The following is a 21,187-nucleotide window of genomic DNA, read 5'->3' on the forward strand; positions in this document are numbered from 1 at the left end:
GTTTGAAGACATAAAACATGAGCCAATTGATTGATAATTAAGGAGCAGAGAAACATTCTATAAGCTCACTTATACTATGGAAATTTTAATTCTGGAGATAATTTGGCTTTATTGATGGTCGTACATATTTTTCCTTCTTTTCACAGTCTGCTGCCTTATGTATTGTTTTTGTTTTAACAGGCTCTCACCACATTTCCTGTTGTGGAAGAAAGTTCCCACTGGGATCGCAGAAGAAATTGAGCGGTATCTTTCAATTGGTGCAGATCCCTTACTTAGCCATCTCCTTGAGGACCGTTGTTTTGTACAGGTAAAGATGGCCGTTATATTTTTATTTGGTCACGTTGCAAGAGTGGCAGTGTTTATAGCCTACAGTAATACCAATGGAATTACTTTTGTTGTTTAAAGGTAAATTGTTCATTTTGTACAGACATCCCAGAATTTGGTACATTCCCTTTGGGCAGCACTAGTCAAGTCATAGTTTGAATTTCTTTTATTTCACGTCATGGTCACAAACTTGTAGGTTCTCAGGCTACCGGTTTCGGTCAGCAATGACTGTCTTCAGATCTGTTTTATAAAAACATGTGCTAGTATACTGGAGCCAAAGTGGCATAGTCAAAAGCTAAACATAAAATCAGTGCTAGCATCATCACACATACATAAATAATAGTATACACAAAAGTCATCTTGTCAACAGCACTACTGTTCAAAACAGTTTGTGTTTAGCTTTTTATGATGCCTCTATGGCTCCAGTATATTAGGACATGTTTTATTAAACAGATCTGAAGATGGTCATTGCTGACCAAAACCGGTAGTTTGAGGACTTACAAATTTGTGACCATAGACATGAAATAAAAAAATTTATTCTACATTTTTGGGCCCCTGATCCATTTGCGACCATGTTGCAGCTTGTGAAACCAAGTCTTAGTTGTATGATCGGGCAGCTGAGACTTGCCTGTTGATACTGCCAAATTGCACCATGATACGGAGTCCACGTTCAACTTGGTAAGACAGTTCCAATGTCATAATGAGGTGAGAGCATACTGCAGGCAATAGGACTTTGCCTAGTAAAGCACAATGATATTTGACCAACTTCCATTATGTGGATAGCTTTATTTTTTATTGTAAAATGAAGATCAGATACGTTACAGTTGTTTTAAAATTCTGAAAAGCAAAACTGCCCTGTCGCCTATTTGAATCTTGCCAATTACGTATCCAACCTGAACAATTCAGAGCATCCAAGTGAAATGGCCTGAAAGCTTTGGCTTCAGAAAACTTGCTCTGTGACCAGTACCAGTCAACATCATATTGTGTGATGCTATAATTTGCAACACCATATATTTTATGACTAAGAAAGTCTGTAGATAATGACACTTATTTTGTTCATGGAGTTTTATTGGAACAGTCACACATCATTTCTAAAATAATTTAGCATCAAGGATTGCTGTAGAATGTCCATATCTCAACAACTAGATTATTTCAACTATGAACTAATTACAGTAAAGCCTTGATCAATCAGTCGGTTTATTTGACATCACTTCGTACATTTTAGTGGTTTCACCATCATATGCAATAGATTTCAAAGTGACACAAAGATTGAAACTTATTTTAAACGTACACAGACACAAAATTATGCTATTCGCAAAACGATAAAACATAGTATTCTGACTACAGTATCAGAGATTCACAATGATAATTGATCAACTCATACAAATCCCTGGAAGGAAACATTCCACGTGGGAAAAAATATATCTAAAAACAAAGATGATTTGACTTACCAAACGAAAGCGCTGGCACGTCACGTCGATAGACACACAAACAAACACAAACATACACACAAAATTCTAGTTTTTGCAACCAACGGTTGCCTCGTCAGGAAAGAGGGAAGGAGATAAATAAAGGAAATAAAACACACAAAATTCTAGCTTTCGCAACCAACGGCTGCTAAGTCAGGAAAGAGGGAAGGAGAGGGAAAGACGAAAGGATGTGGGTTTTAAGGGAGAGGGTAAGGAGTCATTCCAGTCCCGGGAGGAAAGAGGGAAGGAGAGGGAAAGACGAAAGGATGTGGGTTTTAAGGCAAAGGGTAAGGAGTCATTCCAATCCCGGGAGCGGAAAGACGTACCTTAGGGGGAAAAAGGGACGGGTATACACTCGCACACACACACATATCCATCCACACATATACAGACACAAGCAGACATATTCAAAGGCATATTCATTTGTAGATATATTTTTCCAACGTGGAATGTTCCCCTCTATTATATTCTGTGTGTATGTGTTTGTTTGTGTGTCTGTCGACCTGCCAACGCTTTTGTTTGGTAAGTCTCATCATCTTTGTTTTTTTTTATATATATACCTAAAAACAAAGATGATGTGTCTTACCAAATGAAAGTGCTGGCAGGTCGACAGACACACAAACGACCTGCCAGCACTTTCATTTGGTAAGTCACATCATCTTTGTTTTTAGGTATATTTTTCCTACGTTGAATGTTTCCTTCTATTATATATATATATATATACCTAAAAACAAAGATGATGTGACTTACCAAATGAAAGTGCTGGCAGGTCGACAGACACACAAACGAACACCAACATACACACAAAATTCAAGCTTTTGCAACAAATTGTTGCCTCATCAGGAAAGAGGGAAGGAGAGGGAAAGACGAAAGGATGTGGGTTTTAAGGGAGAGGGTAAGGAGTCATTCCAGTCCCGGGAGCGGAAAGACTTACCTTAGGGGGAAAAAGGGACGGGTATACACTCACACACACACACACATATCCATCCACACACATACAGACACAAGCAGACAAATTTAAAGACAAAGAGTTTGGACAGAGATGTCAGTCGAGGCAGAAGTGCAGAGGCAAAGATGTTGTTGAATGGCAGGTGAGGTATGAGTGGCGGCAACTTGAAATTAGTGGAGATTGAGGCCTGGTGGATAACGGGAAGAGAGGATATATTGAAGAGCAAGTTCCCATCTCCGGAGTTCGGATAGGTTGGTGTTGGTGGGAAGTATCCAGATAACCCGGATGGTGTAACACTGCGCCAAGATGTGCTGGCCGTGCACCAAGGCATGTTTAGCCACAGGGTGATCCTCATTACCAACAAACACTGTCTGCCTGTGTCCATTCATGCGAATGGACAGTTTGTTGCTGGTCATTCCCACATAGAATGCATCACAGTGTAGGCAGGTCAGTTGGTAGATCACGTGGGTGCTTTCACACGTGGCTCTGCCTTTGATTGTGTATACCTTCCAGGTTACAGGACTGGAGTAGGTGGTGGTGGGAGGGTGCATGGGACAGGTTTTACACCGGGGGCGGTTACAAGGGTAGGAGCCAGAGGGTAGGGAAGGTGGTTTGGGGATTTCATAGGGATGAACTAAGAGGTTACGAAGGTTAGGTGGACGGCGGAAAGACACTCTAGGTGGAGTGGGGAGGATTTCATGAAGGATGGATCTCATTTCAGGGCAGGATTTGAGGAAGTCGTATCCCTGCTGGAGAGCCACATTCAGAATCTGATCCAGTCCCGGAAAGTCTTCTGTCTCAAGTGGGGCACTTTTGGGGTTCTTCTGTGGAATGTTCCGGGTTTGAGGAGATGAGGAAGTGGCTCTGGTTATTTGCTTCTGTACCAGGTCGGGAGGGTAGTTACGGGATGCGAAAGCTGTTGTCAGGTTGTTGGTGTAATGGTTCAAGGATTCCGGACTGGGCAGATTCGTTTGCCATGAAGACCTAGGCTGTAGGGAAGGGACCGTTTGATGTGGAATGGGTGGCAGCTGTCATAATGGAGGTACTGTTGCTTGTTGGTGGGTTTGATGTGGACGGACGTGTGAAGCTGGCCATTGGACAGGTGGAGGTCAACGTCAAGGAAAGTGTCATGGGATTTAGAGTAGGACCAGGTGAATCTGATGGAACCAAAGGAGTTGAGGTTGGAGAGGAAATTCTGGAGTACTTCTTCACTGTGAGTCCAGATCATGAAAATGTCATCAATAAATCTGTACCAAACTTTGGGTTGGCAGGCCTGGGTAACCAAGAAGGCTTCCTCTAAGCGACCCATGAATAGGTTGGCGTACGAAGGGGCCATCCTGGTACCCATGGCTGTTCCCTTTAATTGTTGGTATGTCTGGCCTTCGAAAGTGAAGAAGTTGTGGGTCAGGATGAAGCTGGCTAAGGTAATGAGGAAAGAGGTTTTAGGTAGGGTGGCAGGTGATCGGCGTGAAAGGAAGTGCTCCATCGCAGCGAGGCCCTGGACATGCGGAATATTTGTGTATAAGGAAGTGCATCAATGGTTACAAGGATGGTTTCCGAGGGTAACAGACTGGGTAGGGATTCCAGGTGTTCGAGAAAGTGGTTGGTGTCTTTGATGAAGGATGGGAGACTGCATGTAATGGGTTGAAGGTGTTGATCTACGTAGGCAGAGATGCGCTCTGTGGGGGCTTGGTAACCAGCTACAATGGGACGGCCGGGATGATTGGATTTGTGAATTTTAGGAAGAAGGTAGAATGTAGGGGTGCGGGGTGTTGGTGGGGTCAGGAGGTTGATGGAGTCAGGTGAAAGGTTTTGTAGGGGGCCTAAGGTTCTGAGGATTCCTTGAAGCTCCGCCTGGACATCAGCAATGGAATTACCTTGGAAAACTTTGTAAGTAGTGTTGTCTGAAAGCTGACTCAGTCCCTCAGCCTCATACTCCCGACGATCAAGTACCACAGTAGTGGAACCCTTGTCCGCCGGAAGAATGACGATGGATTGGTCAGCCTTCAGATCACGGATAGCCTGGGCTTCAGCAGTGGTGATGTTGGGAGTAGGATTAAGGTTTTTTAAGAAGGATTGGGAGGCAAGGCTGGAAGTCATAAATTCCTGGAAGGTTAGGAGAGGGTGATTTTGAGGAAGAGGAGGTGGGTCCTGCTGTGACGGAGGACGGAACTTTTCCAGGCAGGATTCAATTTGGATAGTGTCTTGGGGAGTTGGATCATTAGGAGTAGGATTAGGATTATTTTTCTTTGTGGCAAAGTGATATTTCCAGCAGAGAGTACGGGTGTAGGACAGTAAATCTTTGACGAGGGCTGTTTGGTTAAATCTGGGAGTGGGGCTGAAGGTGAGGCCTTTGGATAGGACAGAGGTTTCGGATTGGGAGAGAGGTTTGGAAGAAAGGTTAACTACTGAATTGGGGTGTTGTGGTTCCAGATTGTGTTGATTGAAATTTTGAGGTTTTGGAGGGAGTGGAGCTGGAAGTGGGAGATTGAGTAGATGGGAGAGACTGGGTTTGTGTGCAATGAGAGGAGGTTGAGGTTTGCTGGAAAGGTTGTGAAGGGTGAGTGAGTTGCCTTTCCGGAGGTGGGAAACCAGGAGATTGGATAGTTTTTTAAGGTGGAGGGTGGCATGCTGTTCTAATTTGCGGTTGGCCTGTAGGAGGATGCTCTGAACAGCCGGTGTGGATGTGGGAGAGGAAAGATTGAGGACTTTTATTAAGAATAGGAGTTGACGGGTGTGTTGATTGGCTGAGTGGATGTGTAGGTGAAGGATTAGGTGGGTGAGGGCAATGGATTGTTCAGTTTGGAACTGGTAAAGGGACTGATGGAAAGAAGGGTTGCAGCCAGAGATGGGAACTTTAAGTGTGAGGCCTTTGGGGGTGATGCCAAATGTCAGACAAGCCTGAGAAAATAAAATATGGGAGTGTAATCTGGCTAGGGCGAAGGCATGTTTGCGGAGGGAATGTAAATAAAACTTAATGGGGTCGTTGTGGAGGTGTTGTGAGGGTGACATGGTACTAGAAGGTGGAAAGTGTAACATGAAGCTGAAATGAAAATGAAAATAAATATAAAAATATATGGGGAGAGATAAAGGTGAACTAGAAATCAAATGGAGATCTGGTGTGAAAAAAGGCGAAAAAGTGTTGGTTAGAGCTGGGCTATGTTGATCCTGTGGTGAACTTGTGTAGGTAGAAAACGATGTGCATAAAGGTTGGGTGGTTGTGTTGCCGACAAAACACGTTAAAGGGTGGAGAAATTCGGGAAAATTTCAAAAAAACTACGTGAGGATGTAGGATGTGGCAGATTATGGAAATGAGGCTAACAATTGTCTGATGAAGAAATAATGACGTTAAAACCTGTGGGAAGCGGCTAAAAATGATCGGTGATGTGAGAAAAACGGAAATGGAAATAAAGCAAAAGTTATTAAAACTAGCCTAAAAGGTTGTTTAATAGCTGAAAGGAACTGTTTGTGAACTAGAAACGGTGGATTTTATAGCAGCGGTAGTGTTGAAAGCGGAAAAAAAATTTTTTTGGTTATGGTTTGGAAGTGGGTTACATATTATAACGTATTACGTATTATTGAGTATATATCGGCGGGATAAAATTGTATAGTGGAGTAAAGTAAAAAGGAGAGGTGAATACAAAGTGAAACTACTGGCAAAAACAGGAGGAGGAAATAAGGCGACAGAAAAGACTTCGAAATGTAACAGTGACAATAACAAATGTTATTGTTGGGTTCAAATTAATGATATGAATATAATAGAGGGAAACATTCCAAGTGGGAAAAATATATCTAAAAACAAAGATGGTGAGACTTACCAAACAAAAGCGCTGGCAGGTCGATAGACACACAAACAAACAAACAAAAAATATATATATATATATATATATATATATATATATATATATATATATATATATATATTCCCCCCATCCACCCACCCCTACCCCCACCCCCACCCCCGCTCCTAGGGAAGCATCATGGAAGTGTTTGAAAAACTGAATTGACAGATTCTTGAAGGTAGAAGCATATTATGCTGTGAAAGTCTACGTACAAAATTTGAAGAACCAGTATTACGTGAAGAATCTAGAGATAGCACTTAGCCTCCTATGCATCACTTCCACAGCGACCCCAAAGACAGACTACTTGTGTCATGCACTTAAAGGCATTTAAGCAGTCGTTCTTCCCATGCTCCATGTGTAATTTGAATGGGAAGAAACCCTAACATGTGATAACATGCCCATTATCCTCTGCCATGCATTTCACTCTGGTTTGGAGACACTATTGTTGATGTAGATATACTTGTTTTATAGATTAAGAACAGTGGCCTATGTGGTCATTAAGTAGTGTATGTTAAGACACGTTTGCAATATTCTTGTGTGCCAGTACTTTTTGTTCAGAGTTGTATTTGTTGAAATTCATTCATTTCTGGCATAGTTTTCTTGGTGTGCTTTATTCACAATGGCATTTCTTGGAAGTCTGTGTGTACCTCTTGTCAAGTGTCAAATGTTACTGCCATGTGGCGAACATTGAACTTTGCTCCTGGGTATAGCATTGCCCGAAGCCAGTTTACAGTTAGAAATGAACACACTTCATATGCTGTGAGTACGCTTTTCTTGTTCCAAGATGACCGGTATGGTGCTGCCATTATATTATCTCATGCAACTTCTTATAAAATTGCTGTATTACATTGCATGAAGTCACAGCAGTTTTATAAAAAGTTCCATTAAGATTAGATAATGGCATCATAAGACTTTTGAAACTGCTGTCGTGGAACAATAAAAGTGTGTTTGCTGTGTATAAAGTGTGTTCATTTCGAAACATACTGATCACCCCACAGCACAGCACGTGTAACTTACATTTAACCTTTGTTTTCCCTATTGGTTGGATATTACAGTGAAATATATTCTTTTATGTATTGTCTCATGGAAGTCTTGTTTTTGTTTAAGTTGGTGTTAAGATCCTGTGGTGATTTGTTAACTTACTGATTTGTTATTCATGGTTAACTATTTTTTAGTGGTAATTTGTTATTTCAATGCACCATAAATTCTCTGATGGGGAAACAAAATAAAGACTTTTTATAATTGTTTGAGTGCCAAACACAATGATCACTAAGATCTCATGTCTCATGTAATCTTATTAACATACAGTGTTAGCTTCGTGTCCTAAATTAACTTAATATTTTATACAACCATAAACAAACAATTACCAACTACATTACCTCAATACAGAGAAATATAGCGTAACCAAAAGATAAGCTATTAATGATTATTGCATAATTTGGTGAAAATTCTTCTGCCCCCTCCCCTCCCCCTTTCCTCTTTTGAATGATCTACAAGAGTGGTGCCCATTTATAAACATGAATTTGTGGCTTCAATGAACAGTGTTTCCAGAATTGATGCCATTTTTAGCTGACCACAAGATGAGATTTTTCTCAAATTCGTCATTACAAAAATAAAGGGTCATCCCACATTAGCAGATAAAGCTTTATTGTTGAAGTTAAGATTTTTATTTTATGTAGTAGCATAATACAAGGGGGTTGTTACATTTGCAGATGAAGCTTTGATAGTTGAAGTTACTCACAATTTAATTTGAGGATTTGAGAAGGATGGGATGGGATGCAGTGGCACCAGCATAGCCAGTTGTGGGAAGAGTAGCGGCAAGTGGGCAGCAAATTTTGTCATGCTGCCAAGCATGGGAATCCAAGTTTGTCTATGTTACTTTTCATGAACATCTGCAATGTTTTAACTGCAGTTCGCCTGCATCTTAATGTAGTCAAATCCGAATTGGCTTGACAAATGGATGAATGCTTAGCAATGGTATACAGTTCTACAGGAGACAAAGTAATTGTAATAAACATGTTAACACAGAACACCTGATACATGGCATAATAAATGAAACACAAGGTTCAACAATGGTACTAGAGCAGCTACTGCTTGATAGCATTGTGATTTTCAAGGTTGGCAACAATTTCTGCTAATTGTGCTCTAATTAGCTGAGAGGATAACATTTTGTTATTATTCATTTTGCTTAGTGCACAACAGTAAATTGTAGCAATTGACAATGAATGTAAATCACAGCCTTGAAACTGCTGATAAAATTATATCTAAGAGTTTTCAGTTCATAGTTGGTTCACGGAAACAAGAAACTAATTTTTAAGTGCAGATGTTACAAACTACCATGCAACAGGAAGAAAACTTGATCTCACAAAAGTGAATGTTAATAGGTGATGTCAGATAAAGAATAAATTATAAATCACTGGTTCTACATGCAAGCTTTCTTGAGACCACATCAGGGAAGACTTCGTAATGTGGAGCACTAGATTGTTCAGTATATCTGAGAGAAATTGAATTAAGGCTTCCTGATTACTCAAAAATGCGGAAGTCAAAAGCAAGTACAGGCTGGTGCATAACAATGATGAAGAGGACAGGTCTTATTTTACAATGCAGAACACTGCTAGATAAGAGACTTCCTGTGGGTTTTGACAAAAAACTACTTGCATATCATCATCATCTAAGGTATCTAAGAAAACACCAGCCCTGGAAACACCAGGACTGTTTACAATAAATGGTCTTAACTTTTTTAGGCAGATCTTAAGCTACTTTATCTCAGAAAATCAGTTTACACATTAATTAAAAATTAATTTTTGTCAGAATACCGTAACAATAAAAAATTCTCAAGGAATCTCTTCAAAAAATGTGTTTTGTTATATTCTGGGTAATTTTATTGTCAGGTAAACACTTTAAATAGCTATTGATGTTACCATTTTCTCCATTTTCCATCCAACCATGTATGCCAGTGCCCACAATTTTAATGCAAATTAATGGACTTGAATTTCATGACCATTGTAGCTCCTCATGTAGATCACCTACACTAATGATGTTAACCATGGCTATTGTATTCAGTCTACAAGATAGATATTTGAACTTTCTGTGTAGATGTGTATCTAAAGCAAACTACAATAAATAATTTATTTCCATATACTGCTGTTTTATCCAGGGATCTGTTTATAGTTAACAACTGAAATTTATTTTACTCCTTGTATATATTACACTCAATATAGATAGGTATTACACTTTTCAAAGAGACCAAAGAGGTTTGTTTCTTTTACAGGAATTCTTTGTGCAAATTGAGACAGTAAGTGAAGATGAAGATTTACCTGGCTTTATTGGCTTGTCAGTCGGAATAATGAAGAAGCTCACTCACTGTGAACATAGTACAAGGACATTATGGCTAAGTGACGATAGTGGTAACAATCTACTCCGTGTCATTTTTAGCAAATTGGAGACATGTAAGTATTCTGCGTGAAACAAGCTACAAACAATGTATTCTACATATTACTAAGTTACCCATATTTGCTCAAAGAGCTTCATGTCAGTCTTGAAAATTAACACTTTCTATGTAAATGTTTTTACTTATGTGCTAGAGCTTTAAGTAAACTTAATTTTTCATGGAATATTTAATTAATAGTGTTCAAACACAAAATATGGATATTGTTAAATAGAGTTCTCCACACAAAACAAAGCAAGGACAAGGGTGCATGCAGATTGACACATTTCTGGTAATATAATGGGTGTTCAAAAAGAAACGAGCCAGAGGTATAATTACAGAAACCAGTACCTGTATGTTGGAAGCATTGAGCCTGGTTGTTGAGACACTTGTCCCATTGTGACATAAGGCAGTGAATGGCTGTCTCATAAAATTCCCGGGGCTGCAATGTTAACCAGTTCCGCAGGTACTGCTGGACTTTGTCATCCAAGGTGAATCATTTGCCCCCCTCAGAGCCTTTTTAAGGGGACCAAAAATGGTGTAATGACAGGGGAGAGAGGTCTGGACTGCGTGGAGGGTGGCCAAGAACCCCCTATTTGAATTTCTGTAGGAGTGCCACGACTGTGTTGGCCATATGAGACTTTGCATTGTTATGGAGCAGAATGATCCCATGGGTGAAATTGCGTGATCATTTTGATTTGACTGCTTGGTGAAGATTGGTCAAGGTTTGCGAGTAACACTGGGCATTCACTATTGTCCCTTACTGCAGGAAGTGAATCAGAAGGGGACCATCTTGGTAAAAGAAGAATGTCAAAACTGGCAGTGTTGAACGATTGATGCATGCTGCTGCTAGCTCTGTATAGTCACATGACGTGCACGCATGCCCTCTAGCGACAGGCTGTGAACTTCCACACTTAGGTTGGAACCACACCTCATTACACAAGACACGATATTACTCTCCTCTGTTGCCAGTTTACGCATTCCAGACTCTGGCTTGTTTCTTTTTGAATGCCCCTTATATGAAACTAGTTGTGAACGAATAAAATTAATACAACGAAATGGAAGAGTGTCACCTGTTAATGTATTTAGCACTGAAAGCATTCAGGTCGTGAGTGCTTCACAATAGTCCAAGCAGTTACCTATCACTGACTTAATGTACTACATAGCTCTAAATATCAGCTCCTATCAATACTGATGCAAGAAGCTGTCAGAGTGGACCATATGGTCATAAGATAATAGTTCAGCAAATCTCTGTGGTGGAATAGGCCAATGACAGCAGAAATATGATGTATAGGAACCATTGCACAGCTTCACCATTTAGACATCTATATGAGGCCGATCAGATGAATATGGCATCTTATGGTCAAATAAGAGGGTTGCCCAGCAAATAATGCACAACTTTTTTTTCTCAGCCAAAAACAATGCTACAAATGTGAAACATTACGTATGTATTATTCGAAGCCTCCTGAGTAAGCGTGCCAAGTTTGCATCACTTCCGTCAGATAGCATAGCTGCATAATAGTTTCAAAATGGCATCTTTAGGTGTGTTCATTACAAGCAATGTGCCATCATTGAATTTCTCATTGCAGAGATAGAGATTGTGGGGAATACTCACACTTGTGCAATGTCTATGGAGCTGCTGTCGACGGAAGTACCGTTAGTCGCTGGGTACAGAGGTGAGGTCATCAGAAGGCAGTTCGGCAGAGCTCTATGATTTGTAGCAGTTGGGGAGACCATCCATGGCTGTCACACCGACATGTTGTAGTGAGCTGCTGATGTCATTCGTGAGGACAGACACATTATGACTCGGCAGTTGGCACTGCATCTGTCTATCAGCAAAGGAAGTTCACACAGTGAAGCAGTGTGTCCACCACCAGGACAAAGATTGGTACCGACTGGGCACACATGCCCTTCTTTCACACTGGAGTTAGGCTGTAGAACAGGATGGAGATTATGTGGAAAAATAGGGGTGTAGAGAGAATGCCATCCTTGCATATGTGTAATTCTCATTATGGTCAATGAAGAATTGTCGAAGAAAAAAAAATGTGTTACATTACATTCTGGGCAACCCTAGTATTACAGTCTAGGCTGAGCAGGAGTAGACTGCTCTTTGTTAATTAACTCTTTATTTGCTCATAAATAACTGATGCATTTTTGCTCCTGTAAGCTTACTGATCTGTGATATACAATATTACTATCAATAGTTTAACAATTTTATTATATTTGTTCATTAAGTGTGGTATTTCAAAATTATTGAAGCTTTACTTATTAAGGTATCAGCCATTTCAAAATTGAAAATGGTTACAAAACCACTTCACGGGAATTTTTAGATTAGATGAGGTGTATTTTGTATTCCATAGCATCATAGTGAGGATATCTTCAAGTATGTAAAACATCTCATAAAACAAGAATACATAATACATATTTACAAGAAAAGGCTACTTATCTTTCCACAGATCCAAAGTAAAATGGTTCTCATGGATTTGGAATACATAACAAAAATCATAAACATATTTTAAGTTAAAAGGTAATAAAAAAAATTGTCACAAAATATTTATATGTGTAATATGTTGAGGCCCATATGATAATTCGTAGGCTGTTGTAACCACTCAATGTCAAGCAGAAAAACAGTTTACAACACTTATTTACAATGATCATGGTATAAAGCATAACATAAAAACACACCAACACTGATAGAGCAATTGTATTTTCCAGTCACAAATGCAAGGTTCAACAAGTACAATGTTCAGGGTGCCATATGACAAGACAGTTACAAACAGTTCAATAATTAAGTGAATTGCACGTGGAGCCAAAGCTGAATGAGAGGGAGTATTGCATGGTGAATGCTTATATAGATGTGTGTGGCAGTTGGCACTGAATTCACCTGCACAGTCGTCCTGCACTGATACTCAGCCACCATTTCTTCTCCTAGTGGCCACTGACAGAGACGTTGACTGGTGCCCAATGCTTAGGTAGTAGTCTGGTGGGATACCACACTCCTTTGTCCATGGAGGAGTGATGAGCTGTGTCTCGACGTATTGACCCCTGCCCAGCCAGAAAACCCTGTAGTGCATCGAAGCAGGCCGACGTCATTGGGGGTGTCGAGCAGCCTGTCCAGCTTCACCAGCTCCAGGTTGTTCGCAGACAGCAGTGTACAGCTAGAAGATCCCCTCCTGGCAACACAGTCAGCAATGCTGTGTCTCTGACACAGGTAAATGTGGCCACACCATGTCTTCGTTAGCTCCTGGCACAGAAGGAAACAGTAGTGGCACCGGTGGGGCTGGTACTGCAGCAAGGTCATCTTCTGACATCTGGTCCATCTCATGCGGCCTACAAACAGAGGAAAATGAGAGCAGACCACGGCCGTCACACAGGGCAGAGAGCTTGAAGGCAGGAGGAGAGAGGGCAGAGGGTGCGATGGAGAAGAAATAAGGGTCAGCAACGACGTCACAGTGCTCAACTGCTACAGGGTCAGCTGGTGAGTCGCCTACTGCAGGCACAGCTGATTTTGGTGATGCATCACTGTCCTGTCCCCAGTGGCCAGGATGTGCACACAGTGGCCCCACTGCTGCCTTACGACTGCTGAAATCCACCTGTCCTGGCGTCTGAACACCTGCATCCACATGTGGGCACCCGGGAAAAGTGAGGTGGAGCCATCCATAATGCCAACTCGAGTGATGGCAGCATGAGGTGGAACAATGTGCAGGGCTGATGATTATAGAGGAGCTCCGCTGGACTTTTCTCCCCTATTGGTGGTGACCTTTATGAACTCGAGAAAAACAATGTAAGAGCTTCATCCAGAGAAGCATTCCAGACAAGCATCAGCCACATACTTCCACACCTGTCTTGAACATGCGCACAAGCCTTTCAGCCTCACCACTTTACTGGGGTTGGGAAGGCGGTAACATCAAGTGGTGAACACTTTCGTAACGGCATAACTCATTGAAAACTTGGGAACAGAATTGCAGTCCACTATCTTACACCAGCATTAGAAGAAGACATACAATATTGAAGAATCTACCAATTGCTCCTGCACTCCTGGACTGACAGTTGACCATGTACAGAAAGTTTGTGTATACATCAATGACAGTCAGCCATGTCATATCCAAGAAGGGGTCCTACGAAGTCGTCATGAACCCACTCCTACTGGTGGGAGGGCATCGACCAAAAAGAGAACATCTGGCAGGATGCCGCCTCCTGTTTGCATTGAGAAAAGCTGCAAACAAGATGCTCGACCTGTCGGTATATACCCGGCCAGTACATATAGCGCTGAGCAAGCAGTTTAATGCGAGAGACTCCCCAGTGACCTTTGTGCAGAAGACATAGTGTTGTTGGGGCAAAGGTTTCATTGGGACCATCCAGGGAGGCCCTGCTCAGTAGCGAGGTGGATAACACCATTCACCATGATGTGCTGGTGGCAAAGGTGAAAATAGTTGCGCATTAAGTCCCAACCGGGAATGCCATCTGGCCAGCCCTGTTGAATGTACCGTTGCACCTGTTGTAAGATGTCTTCTTTCACCACTGCCGCAGCCACATGGGTCACCATAATAATTGCATCCCGTATTATCAGGCTAAGGCATATGATTCCTTATGTACAGGAGCCACAAACCGCCACTTCGTACTGAGTTCCTGCATTTCAACCTCCCATGGTATGATTGGTTAGGTTGTTTATGACACTGATAAAACTCCACGTTGGCAGCAGTGGTGTGGCACTGGCATTGCAAATAAATGGTTAACAAAGCACAAATTTCATCATAGATCAGGTATACCGATTCCATGAGTTGGCACAAAAGCTGGTATGTACTGAGTGAGATCCATGACAGGAGAAGTGATTTGACCACATCTGAATCCATTACTTGGAATCTGCCAAAATGCTGCCAGAGGTGCTTCTTATATGCCGCCAACTCTTCCATTGTCTTTTCGAAAGGCGGGAACGGTAGCCGAGTCACAGCTGACTGCCAGGAGAACAATGCAGACAACCAGCCTTCCTGACAGTTCTGTCACTCTAACTCCAAGGCTTCCAGATTTTTTCTGTCGTTCTAACTGCTATTTCAAAAACTGTTGGAGCACGACCACCATCAACACACCCGATAAAGCAGCCTGGAGCAGAGGGTCCATGGTTGCAAATATAAAATGCCCAAGATTGTTGACAGATATGTTGTAACGCATAACATAAAAACGCACTATCGCTGCAGGAACAAGTGTACACAGGTATGTATTTTCTGATCACAAAGACAAGGTTTAACAACAAGTATAATGTTCAGGGTGCCACATGGCAAAACAATTTCAAACAGTTCCATAACAAAGTGAATTGCATACAGAGCCAGAATTGAATGAGAGCAATGCTGGGTAGTGATTGCCTACATAGACGCATGTGGCAGGTGGCACTGAATGCGCTTGTGCAATCATCGTGCTCTGTCGCTTGACCTTTATGTCTCCTCCTAGCAGCTACTGCCACAGACATTGCCCAGAGCTTAGGTGGTACTCTTGTGGGTTACACACATTATTCCATTGAAGATGTACAGAAGTCAGATTTTATATAAGATGTATATTTTTGGTGTTGTTAGTAATGTATACATCCATTAGTGGTACTAAGAAATTCCACAATGAAGTAGAAGCAGCAAGCTGCCACAGATGCACATCTGTAAAAAAAGCTCAGAATATATTACTTTCTTGTAGTGCAAGCCTGGCCAAGCACCACCTGTGAGCATTCCAGCCATGCCCTTGTCTACTGCTCTGAGCACAGAAGTAAGTGGGGCTGAGGGGAGAGGAGGGAAAGGAAAATGAAGGCTGCAGGCCAACTCCGCTAAAGCATAATAGTCACCTTGTCACATGCCAAGCATTTTGCTAGTGGTAGTACTTGTGCTAACTTAGGTCCATGTTCTGCATTAGGAATACTATGGCTTCTGTGCATTTATCTGAAAAAAGAAAAAGTTGAGAAACCACATTATTCAGTGCATAATGGGAATTGCTTTACTTTTCAGTAGTTTGAAGGCGATGCAGAGTGCTTAATATGCCATCATACTATTATGAGCTGCAAAAGCAGTCCTTGGAATGTCATTACAACACTAGCCACAAAGGCAATATGAATGCTAGCTGAACTGAAAGCAGCTATTAGGGAAAAAATTGAGTTCAGTAAGTGTCTTAATGCAAGGGGATTATCATTTGGTAACAGATGCTATCGAAAAAAAATTAATCTTGTGGAAAAATCAGCTTCTAGTGTATGACATGGAACATTTTCCGGAACTCGGAGCAGTCATTTGTGGACATGACTGACTACATTTCAGTAATTGAAACATTCCTTGGACTTTGCACAGCTGAACACTGATTTCAGTGTGTTCGTAAGAGTGTTCTCTGTTTGTGCATTTGAGGAATCTACAAGGATTTTGTAAAATGTTACTACAAGAGCAGTATCCTCGACTGAGTAGACAAGCTGCTAAAGTTGTTTCAGTGTTTGGTTCAGCACACAAATCCGAACCACCTTCCTCCCCCACTCCTGTGAATTGACTAAATTGTTCCAGCAATTGTTTTTAACAGACTTTAATCTGTATAACTCCACATGTCTGATTGTGTCACCAACTATAGATCCATTTATAATACATATTCTAAATGGAAGTGTTTCAAAATTTATAAACAACAAAGTTTAACTGCCTGTATGTACAGCTTTGTAGTTCCGCTCACCGTATTAGTACTATTGACTATACTTAATTAATTAAGTAATAAAGTTATTATCTTGGAAGAAAAAAGTTGAAAATAAACACTGGTGATAAAACCCTCCTTATAAAAGTACACCGCGATATTCACCTCTTAGAAGTAGTCGCACTATGTTACAAACACGTCTTCCTAAGTTTCCCGTGTGTGTTGCCTTTAGCATATAGCTTTCCCAGTCTCACACCTGTTTGGAAAACCTCAGTGGTGGGGGGAAGCCGGATTTCAGAGCACGATGTGGTGAATTTAATAGTCATACAAGAAGATCAGTTTATTAAGGGACTTCCTGAAATTTCCTGTGGCTCAAAAACTATTTACAAGAGCAGGTTCAGATTATCCCCGTGCCTTTTGCAGCACTGTATAGAGCTCAGTTCACATAGCAGCAATGTTCATTTCAGCATATTGTTTGTTCCACAGAACTTACGTTTTCACTCTTGGTGAATCTTGACTTTTCTGCTTTTATGATTGGCAATGATGCACGATTGAGTTTCAGGTATTAAAACGAGTACTAAAGACCCATTCCATACTAAGTTTACATTATGATGTCTGTGGAAAAAAAATTATTGGGAATCACATTCATAAATCTATATTTAATGTCTCTCTCTCTCTCTCTCTCTCTCTCTCTCTCCTCTCTCTCTCTCTCTCTCTCCCCCCCCCCCCCCCCCTCTCTCTCTCTCTCTCTCTCTCTGGATTAATATGTCACTGATCTAAAACTTTTTCTTGGCTGTGGATGTGCCCCAGATTAGACAGTTTTTGTGTCATAATGCTGGACACAACCAATTGTGTGGCCACTAAGAACAAAAGTTTATTTACCCGCATACAGGTAAATGACAAACATAGAAACAGTACAGTAAACAGTAGAACACAATTTGAGAAGTGGCATGGCTGTGCTGTCTCTTTATAGAGAAAGGCTCCAGTAAGCAGTGCAGTGGATGTCGTGCCGTGCGCACTGGTCTTGTGACCCACTGCAGGCGGCCTTTGGTGGTGGCCACCTGTTTACAGCTGTCATTGGTAGGCTATTTGAAGTGTAGTGCAATGGCAGGCTGGTGCTGCAGCATGCATCGAGGTGTTAAATACAGAATTATAGCAATGCTACCATCCTGGGGAAATGGCACTCCTCTGATGCAGGTGTGACTGATGACGCATCCATGACCTCTGTGGCAGATGCCACAGATTATAACAGTGACAGCAGAAAGAGATTCCGTGCTGGAATTGGAGAGTAGTGGCAGAGGTTGCACATCCGAGGACACATCTGCCTCCTCAACATTGTGGGATTACACTGAAGGTGAAGACACTGGCCACTCGGCCGAGAGCTGGGGATGTCGGTGTTGAAGGACCTGATGCTGGCGGCGCAGATGGTGGTGTAAGCGTAGGTGGTGGTGAAGCATCGCAGGGAGGGCCAGCAGTGTGCACTGGGGTGCCAGACTCCAGAGGAGAGGCAGGAGGGAAGTGCCAGCAACAACGTTGGGGCACCAGATACCAGAGGAGAGGCAGTAGGTGGCAACATCTGCAAGGAAGGTGAGTCTGCCCACACAGCAGGAACACCCCGTAAGCCCAGGATAGGCACTGAGGGGGGATGTGAAGGCAGCAGCTGTGGACTCGCAGCCCCCACCATAGTGCGAGGACCCAGCTGAGCATGGTGGCAAGCAACCAGCCTCTCACTGGTGTGCATCACACAGAGGAGGTGGCCCAGCAGCTGTGGACCATAGCTGGAATCCACTTTAGCCTGCAGCTGAACCCTCAATCCCAGACCATGGAGCCAGGAGCGAACAGCGATGAGGCCCATGCTGACTGACATTGGTGGGGCGGCATTAACAGTTGCATGGGGGTACATGGCTGGCAACCATGGAGTATCTCGGCCTGACTCTGCTACCGGTGTAAACCTGTAGGAACTCAAGAAGCATGTTAAGGCATCTTCCATGGAATAATCAGCAAAGTACTTTTTTCGTTTTAACCATGAACATGCAGATGAGCCATTGGATTGGGAGATAGAAAGTAGGGGCAGTCTTGTGGCAAATTCCTTGAAGGGTGCAGAAATCATGGACGGGTTGAGACACAAACGATGAACTGTTAATCTGTCACAAGCATATAAGGCAATCCTACAACAGAAAGTTTTTTTAAGAGGTCTTGAACTGTAGCAATGGCTGATGTGGCAGAACAGTGGATAACATATGGAAATTTAGGGAAATCATCAATAACCAACAACTGGTAAGAATTTAGAAAGAGTCCTGTAAAATCAACATGGACACATTCACACAGGCACTGCGGTGTGGGCCATGGAGAGAGCATTGCCTGTAGTAACGTCTTTTGTATAGCACCCTGTGAGCAGACTGTGACAAGATGCATGGTTTCACCGTTGATGCTGGCCAAAAACACATGTTGAAGGGCCAGTGACTTGGTACAAAAAACCACGCAATGCCCCAGATGTAGAAGCTTCGCGGCAGGGTAGCCAGGATCACAAGCCAGGGCAAAAACCCATTCATAACTAAGAGAACAACTGCATCGAACACTGAAAGGTGGTGACAGAGGGCAGAATAGTTACGTAAAAGATCAGATGCCCTGACCAGATGCCTATCTGGCCAACCATACTGAATGAGGTAAACATCTTGGTGCAAAACAAGATTGGCAGTAACAGCAGCTGTGATCCAGGATCCTTTACTACGAAACCCTTCCATTGCATGTCTTGCCTCAACATCTAAGTGAAAACAAAGGAGCTCATCCTGATCAAAAGTAAGATCTGGCTCCATTGGAAGCTGGGACAACGTATTAATGTTGGCCTGCTGCACAGTAGGCCAAAAATGTATTTCATGTTCAAATAAAATTTTGGCTTGCGGCCAGTTGGTGCTGAATTCATTGCACAATATTTCGACTGGGTGCCTGTCAGTCATCTCCAGGTGATCCATCGAAGGCCCAGCTTCTCAACTTATTGATGCACTACTAATGTAGTGTCCCTTGCCCATTATCCTCATTACTCGTGGCATTTCACCAATTCCTGTAAGAGTTTGACCCTGGTCTGCATCTGCACTGAAGAGATCATTGGCCATCGCTTCATTTTTTGATTCTGCAGCCATTAGGAATTAAGACACAAAGAAATTACTGACATTGGCTGTGAGCAGGCATTGATTGAAATCAATGGGAAGGTGTGCTAGGTTAGTCCGTGCAGTTGCAGTGACCACTGTGTCCAGATGGCTCAGTAGTCAGATCACCTACCTAGTAAGCAGGAGACACTGGTTCAAATCCCAGTCTGGCACAAATTTTTCAACTTTCCCCATTGATCTCAATCAATGCCCCCTAGCAGCCAATGTCTGTAATTCCTTTGTGTCTTAATTCATAATTGCTGCTGGATCAAAATGGTGTCCTTTCTTTCGGATATGTCTGAAAGAAAAGACACTGGCAGAAGTAAAGCTGTGAGGACAGGGTGTGAGTCATGCTTGGGTGGCTCAGACGGTAGAGCACTTGCCCGCAAAAGGCAAAAGTCCTGAGTTCGAGTCTCGGTCCGGCACACAGTTTTAAACTGCCAGGAAGTTGAATATCACACGTACAGTTACAGCTTCAGCTTATGCTTTATTACATAATTATACCTTTTTCTGTAAGAGCTATCTTGGATTCCAAGGAAAAATTGTAAAATGATATAAGTAAATGGGAACAATTCATGTAAGGTGGCACAACTGCCAATGTAGCATGAGTAGTAATATTGCACTTGTTTTACATGACTGTAATTCTGGATGGTGTTTTAGCTGAACTGATGTTTGGTGGTCAAGGAGCTTTAATTAGATAAGACAATCTGGGATGGTTACCATATACTACTGATAACAGTGATATATGGTGTTCCAAGATTGTGACTTCACAAATTGTTTGAAATTCCTGTATGGCTCTTAAGCATTTGCTCCCATTATGGAAATGGCAATGCACGAGCACCTCCTGTTATTCATAAAAAAAGTGAGATGCCTCAACTGATGTTTTTGTATTTTGTAAATTATCACACACTGAGGCACAAAAGAAACTGGTATAGGCATCCATATTTAAATACAGAGATTTGTAAACAGGCAGAATACGCTGCTGCGGTCAGCAACGGCTATATATGACAACAAGTGTCTGGCGCAGTTGTTAGATCAGTTATTGCTGCTACAGTAGTTATCAAGATTTAAGTGAGTTTGAACATGGTGTGATAGTCAGCGCACAAGCGATGGGACACAGCATCTCCGAGGTAGCAATGGATTGGGGATTTTCCTGTACGATCATTTCACGTGTGTCCATGAATATCAGGAGTCTGTTAAAACATCAAATCTCCGACATTGCTACGACTGGAAAAAGATTCTGGAAGGACAGGACCAGTGACGATTGAAGAGAATCGTTCAGCATGACAGAAGTACAGTCCTTCCACAAATTGCTGCAGATTTCAATGCTGCACCATCAACAAGTGTCAGCATGCGAACAATTCAGCAAAACTTCATCAGTATGGGCTCTA

General features: G+C 42.1%; 1 protein-coding gene across 1 annotated transcript in view; it reads left to right on the plus strand.

The window, feature by feature from the left end:
* The window catches only part of LOC126188549 (uncharacterized protein C1orf112-like), a 186,582-nt gene that overhangs the window by 103,554 nt on the left and 61,841 nt on the right, over positions 1–21,187 (plus strand). The window contains exons 8-9 of the mRNA XM_049930148.1: positions 181–307; positions 9,856–10,033. Of these exons, the coding sequence (XP_049786105.1) occupies positions 181–307; positions 9,856–10,033 (305 nt within the window). The remainder of the gene's footprint in view (positions 1–180; positions 308–9,855; positions 10,034–21,187) is intronic.

Source organism: Schistocerca cancellata, chromosome 5 (assembly GCF_023864275.1).
Source record: "Schistocerca cancellata isolate TAMUIC-IGC-003103 chromosome 5, iqSchCanc2.1, whole genome shotgun sequence".
Lineage (NCBI taxonomy): Eukaryota > Metazoa > Arthropoda > Insecta > Orthoptera > Acrididae > Schistocerca > Schistocerca cancellata.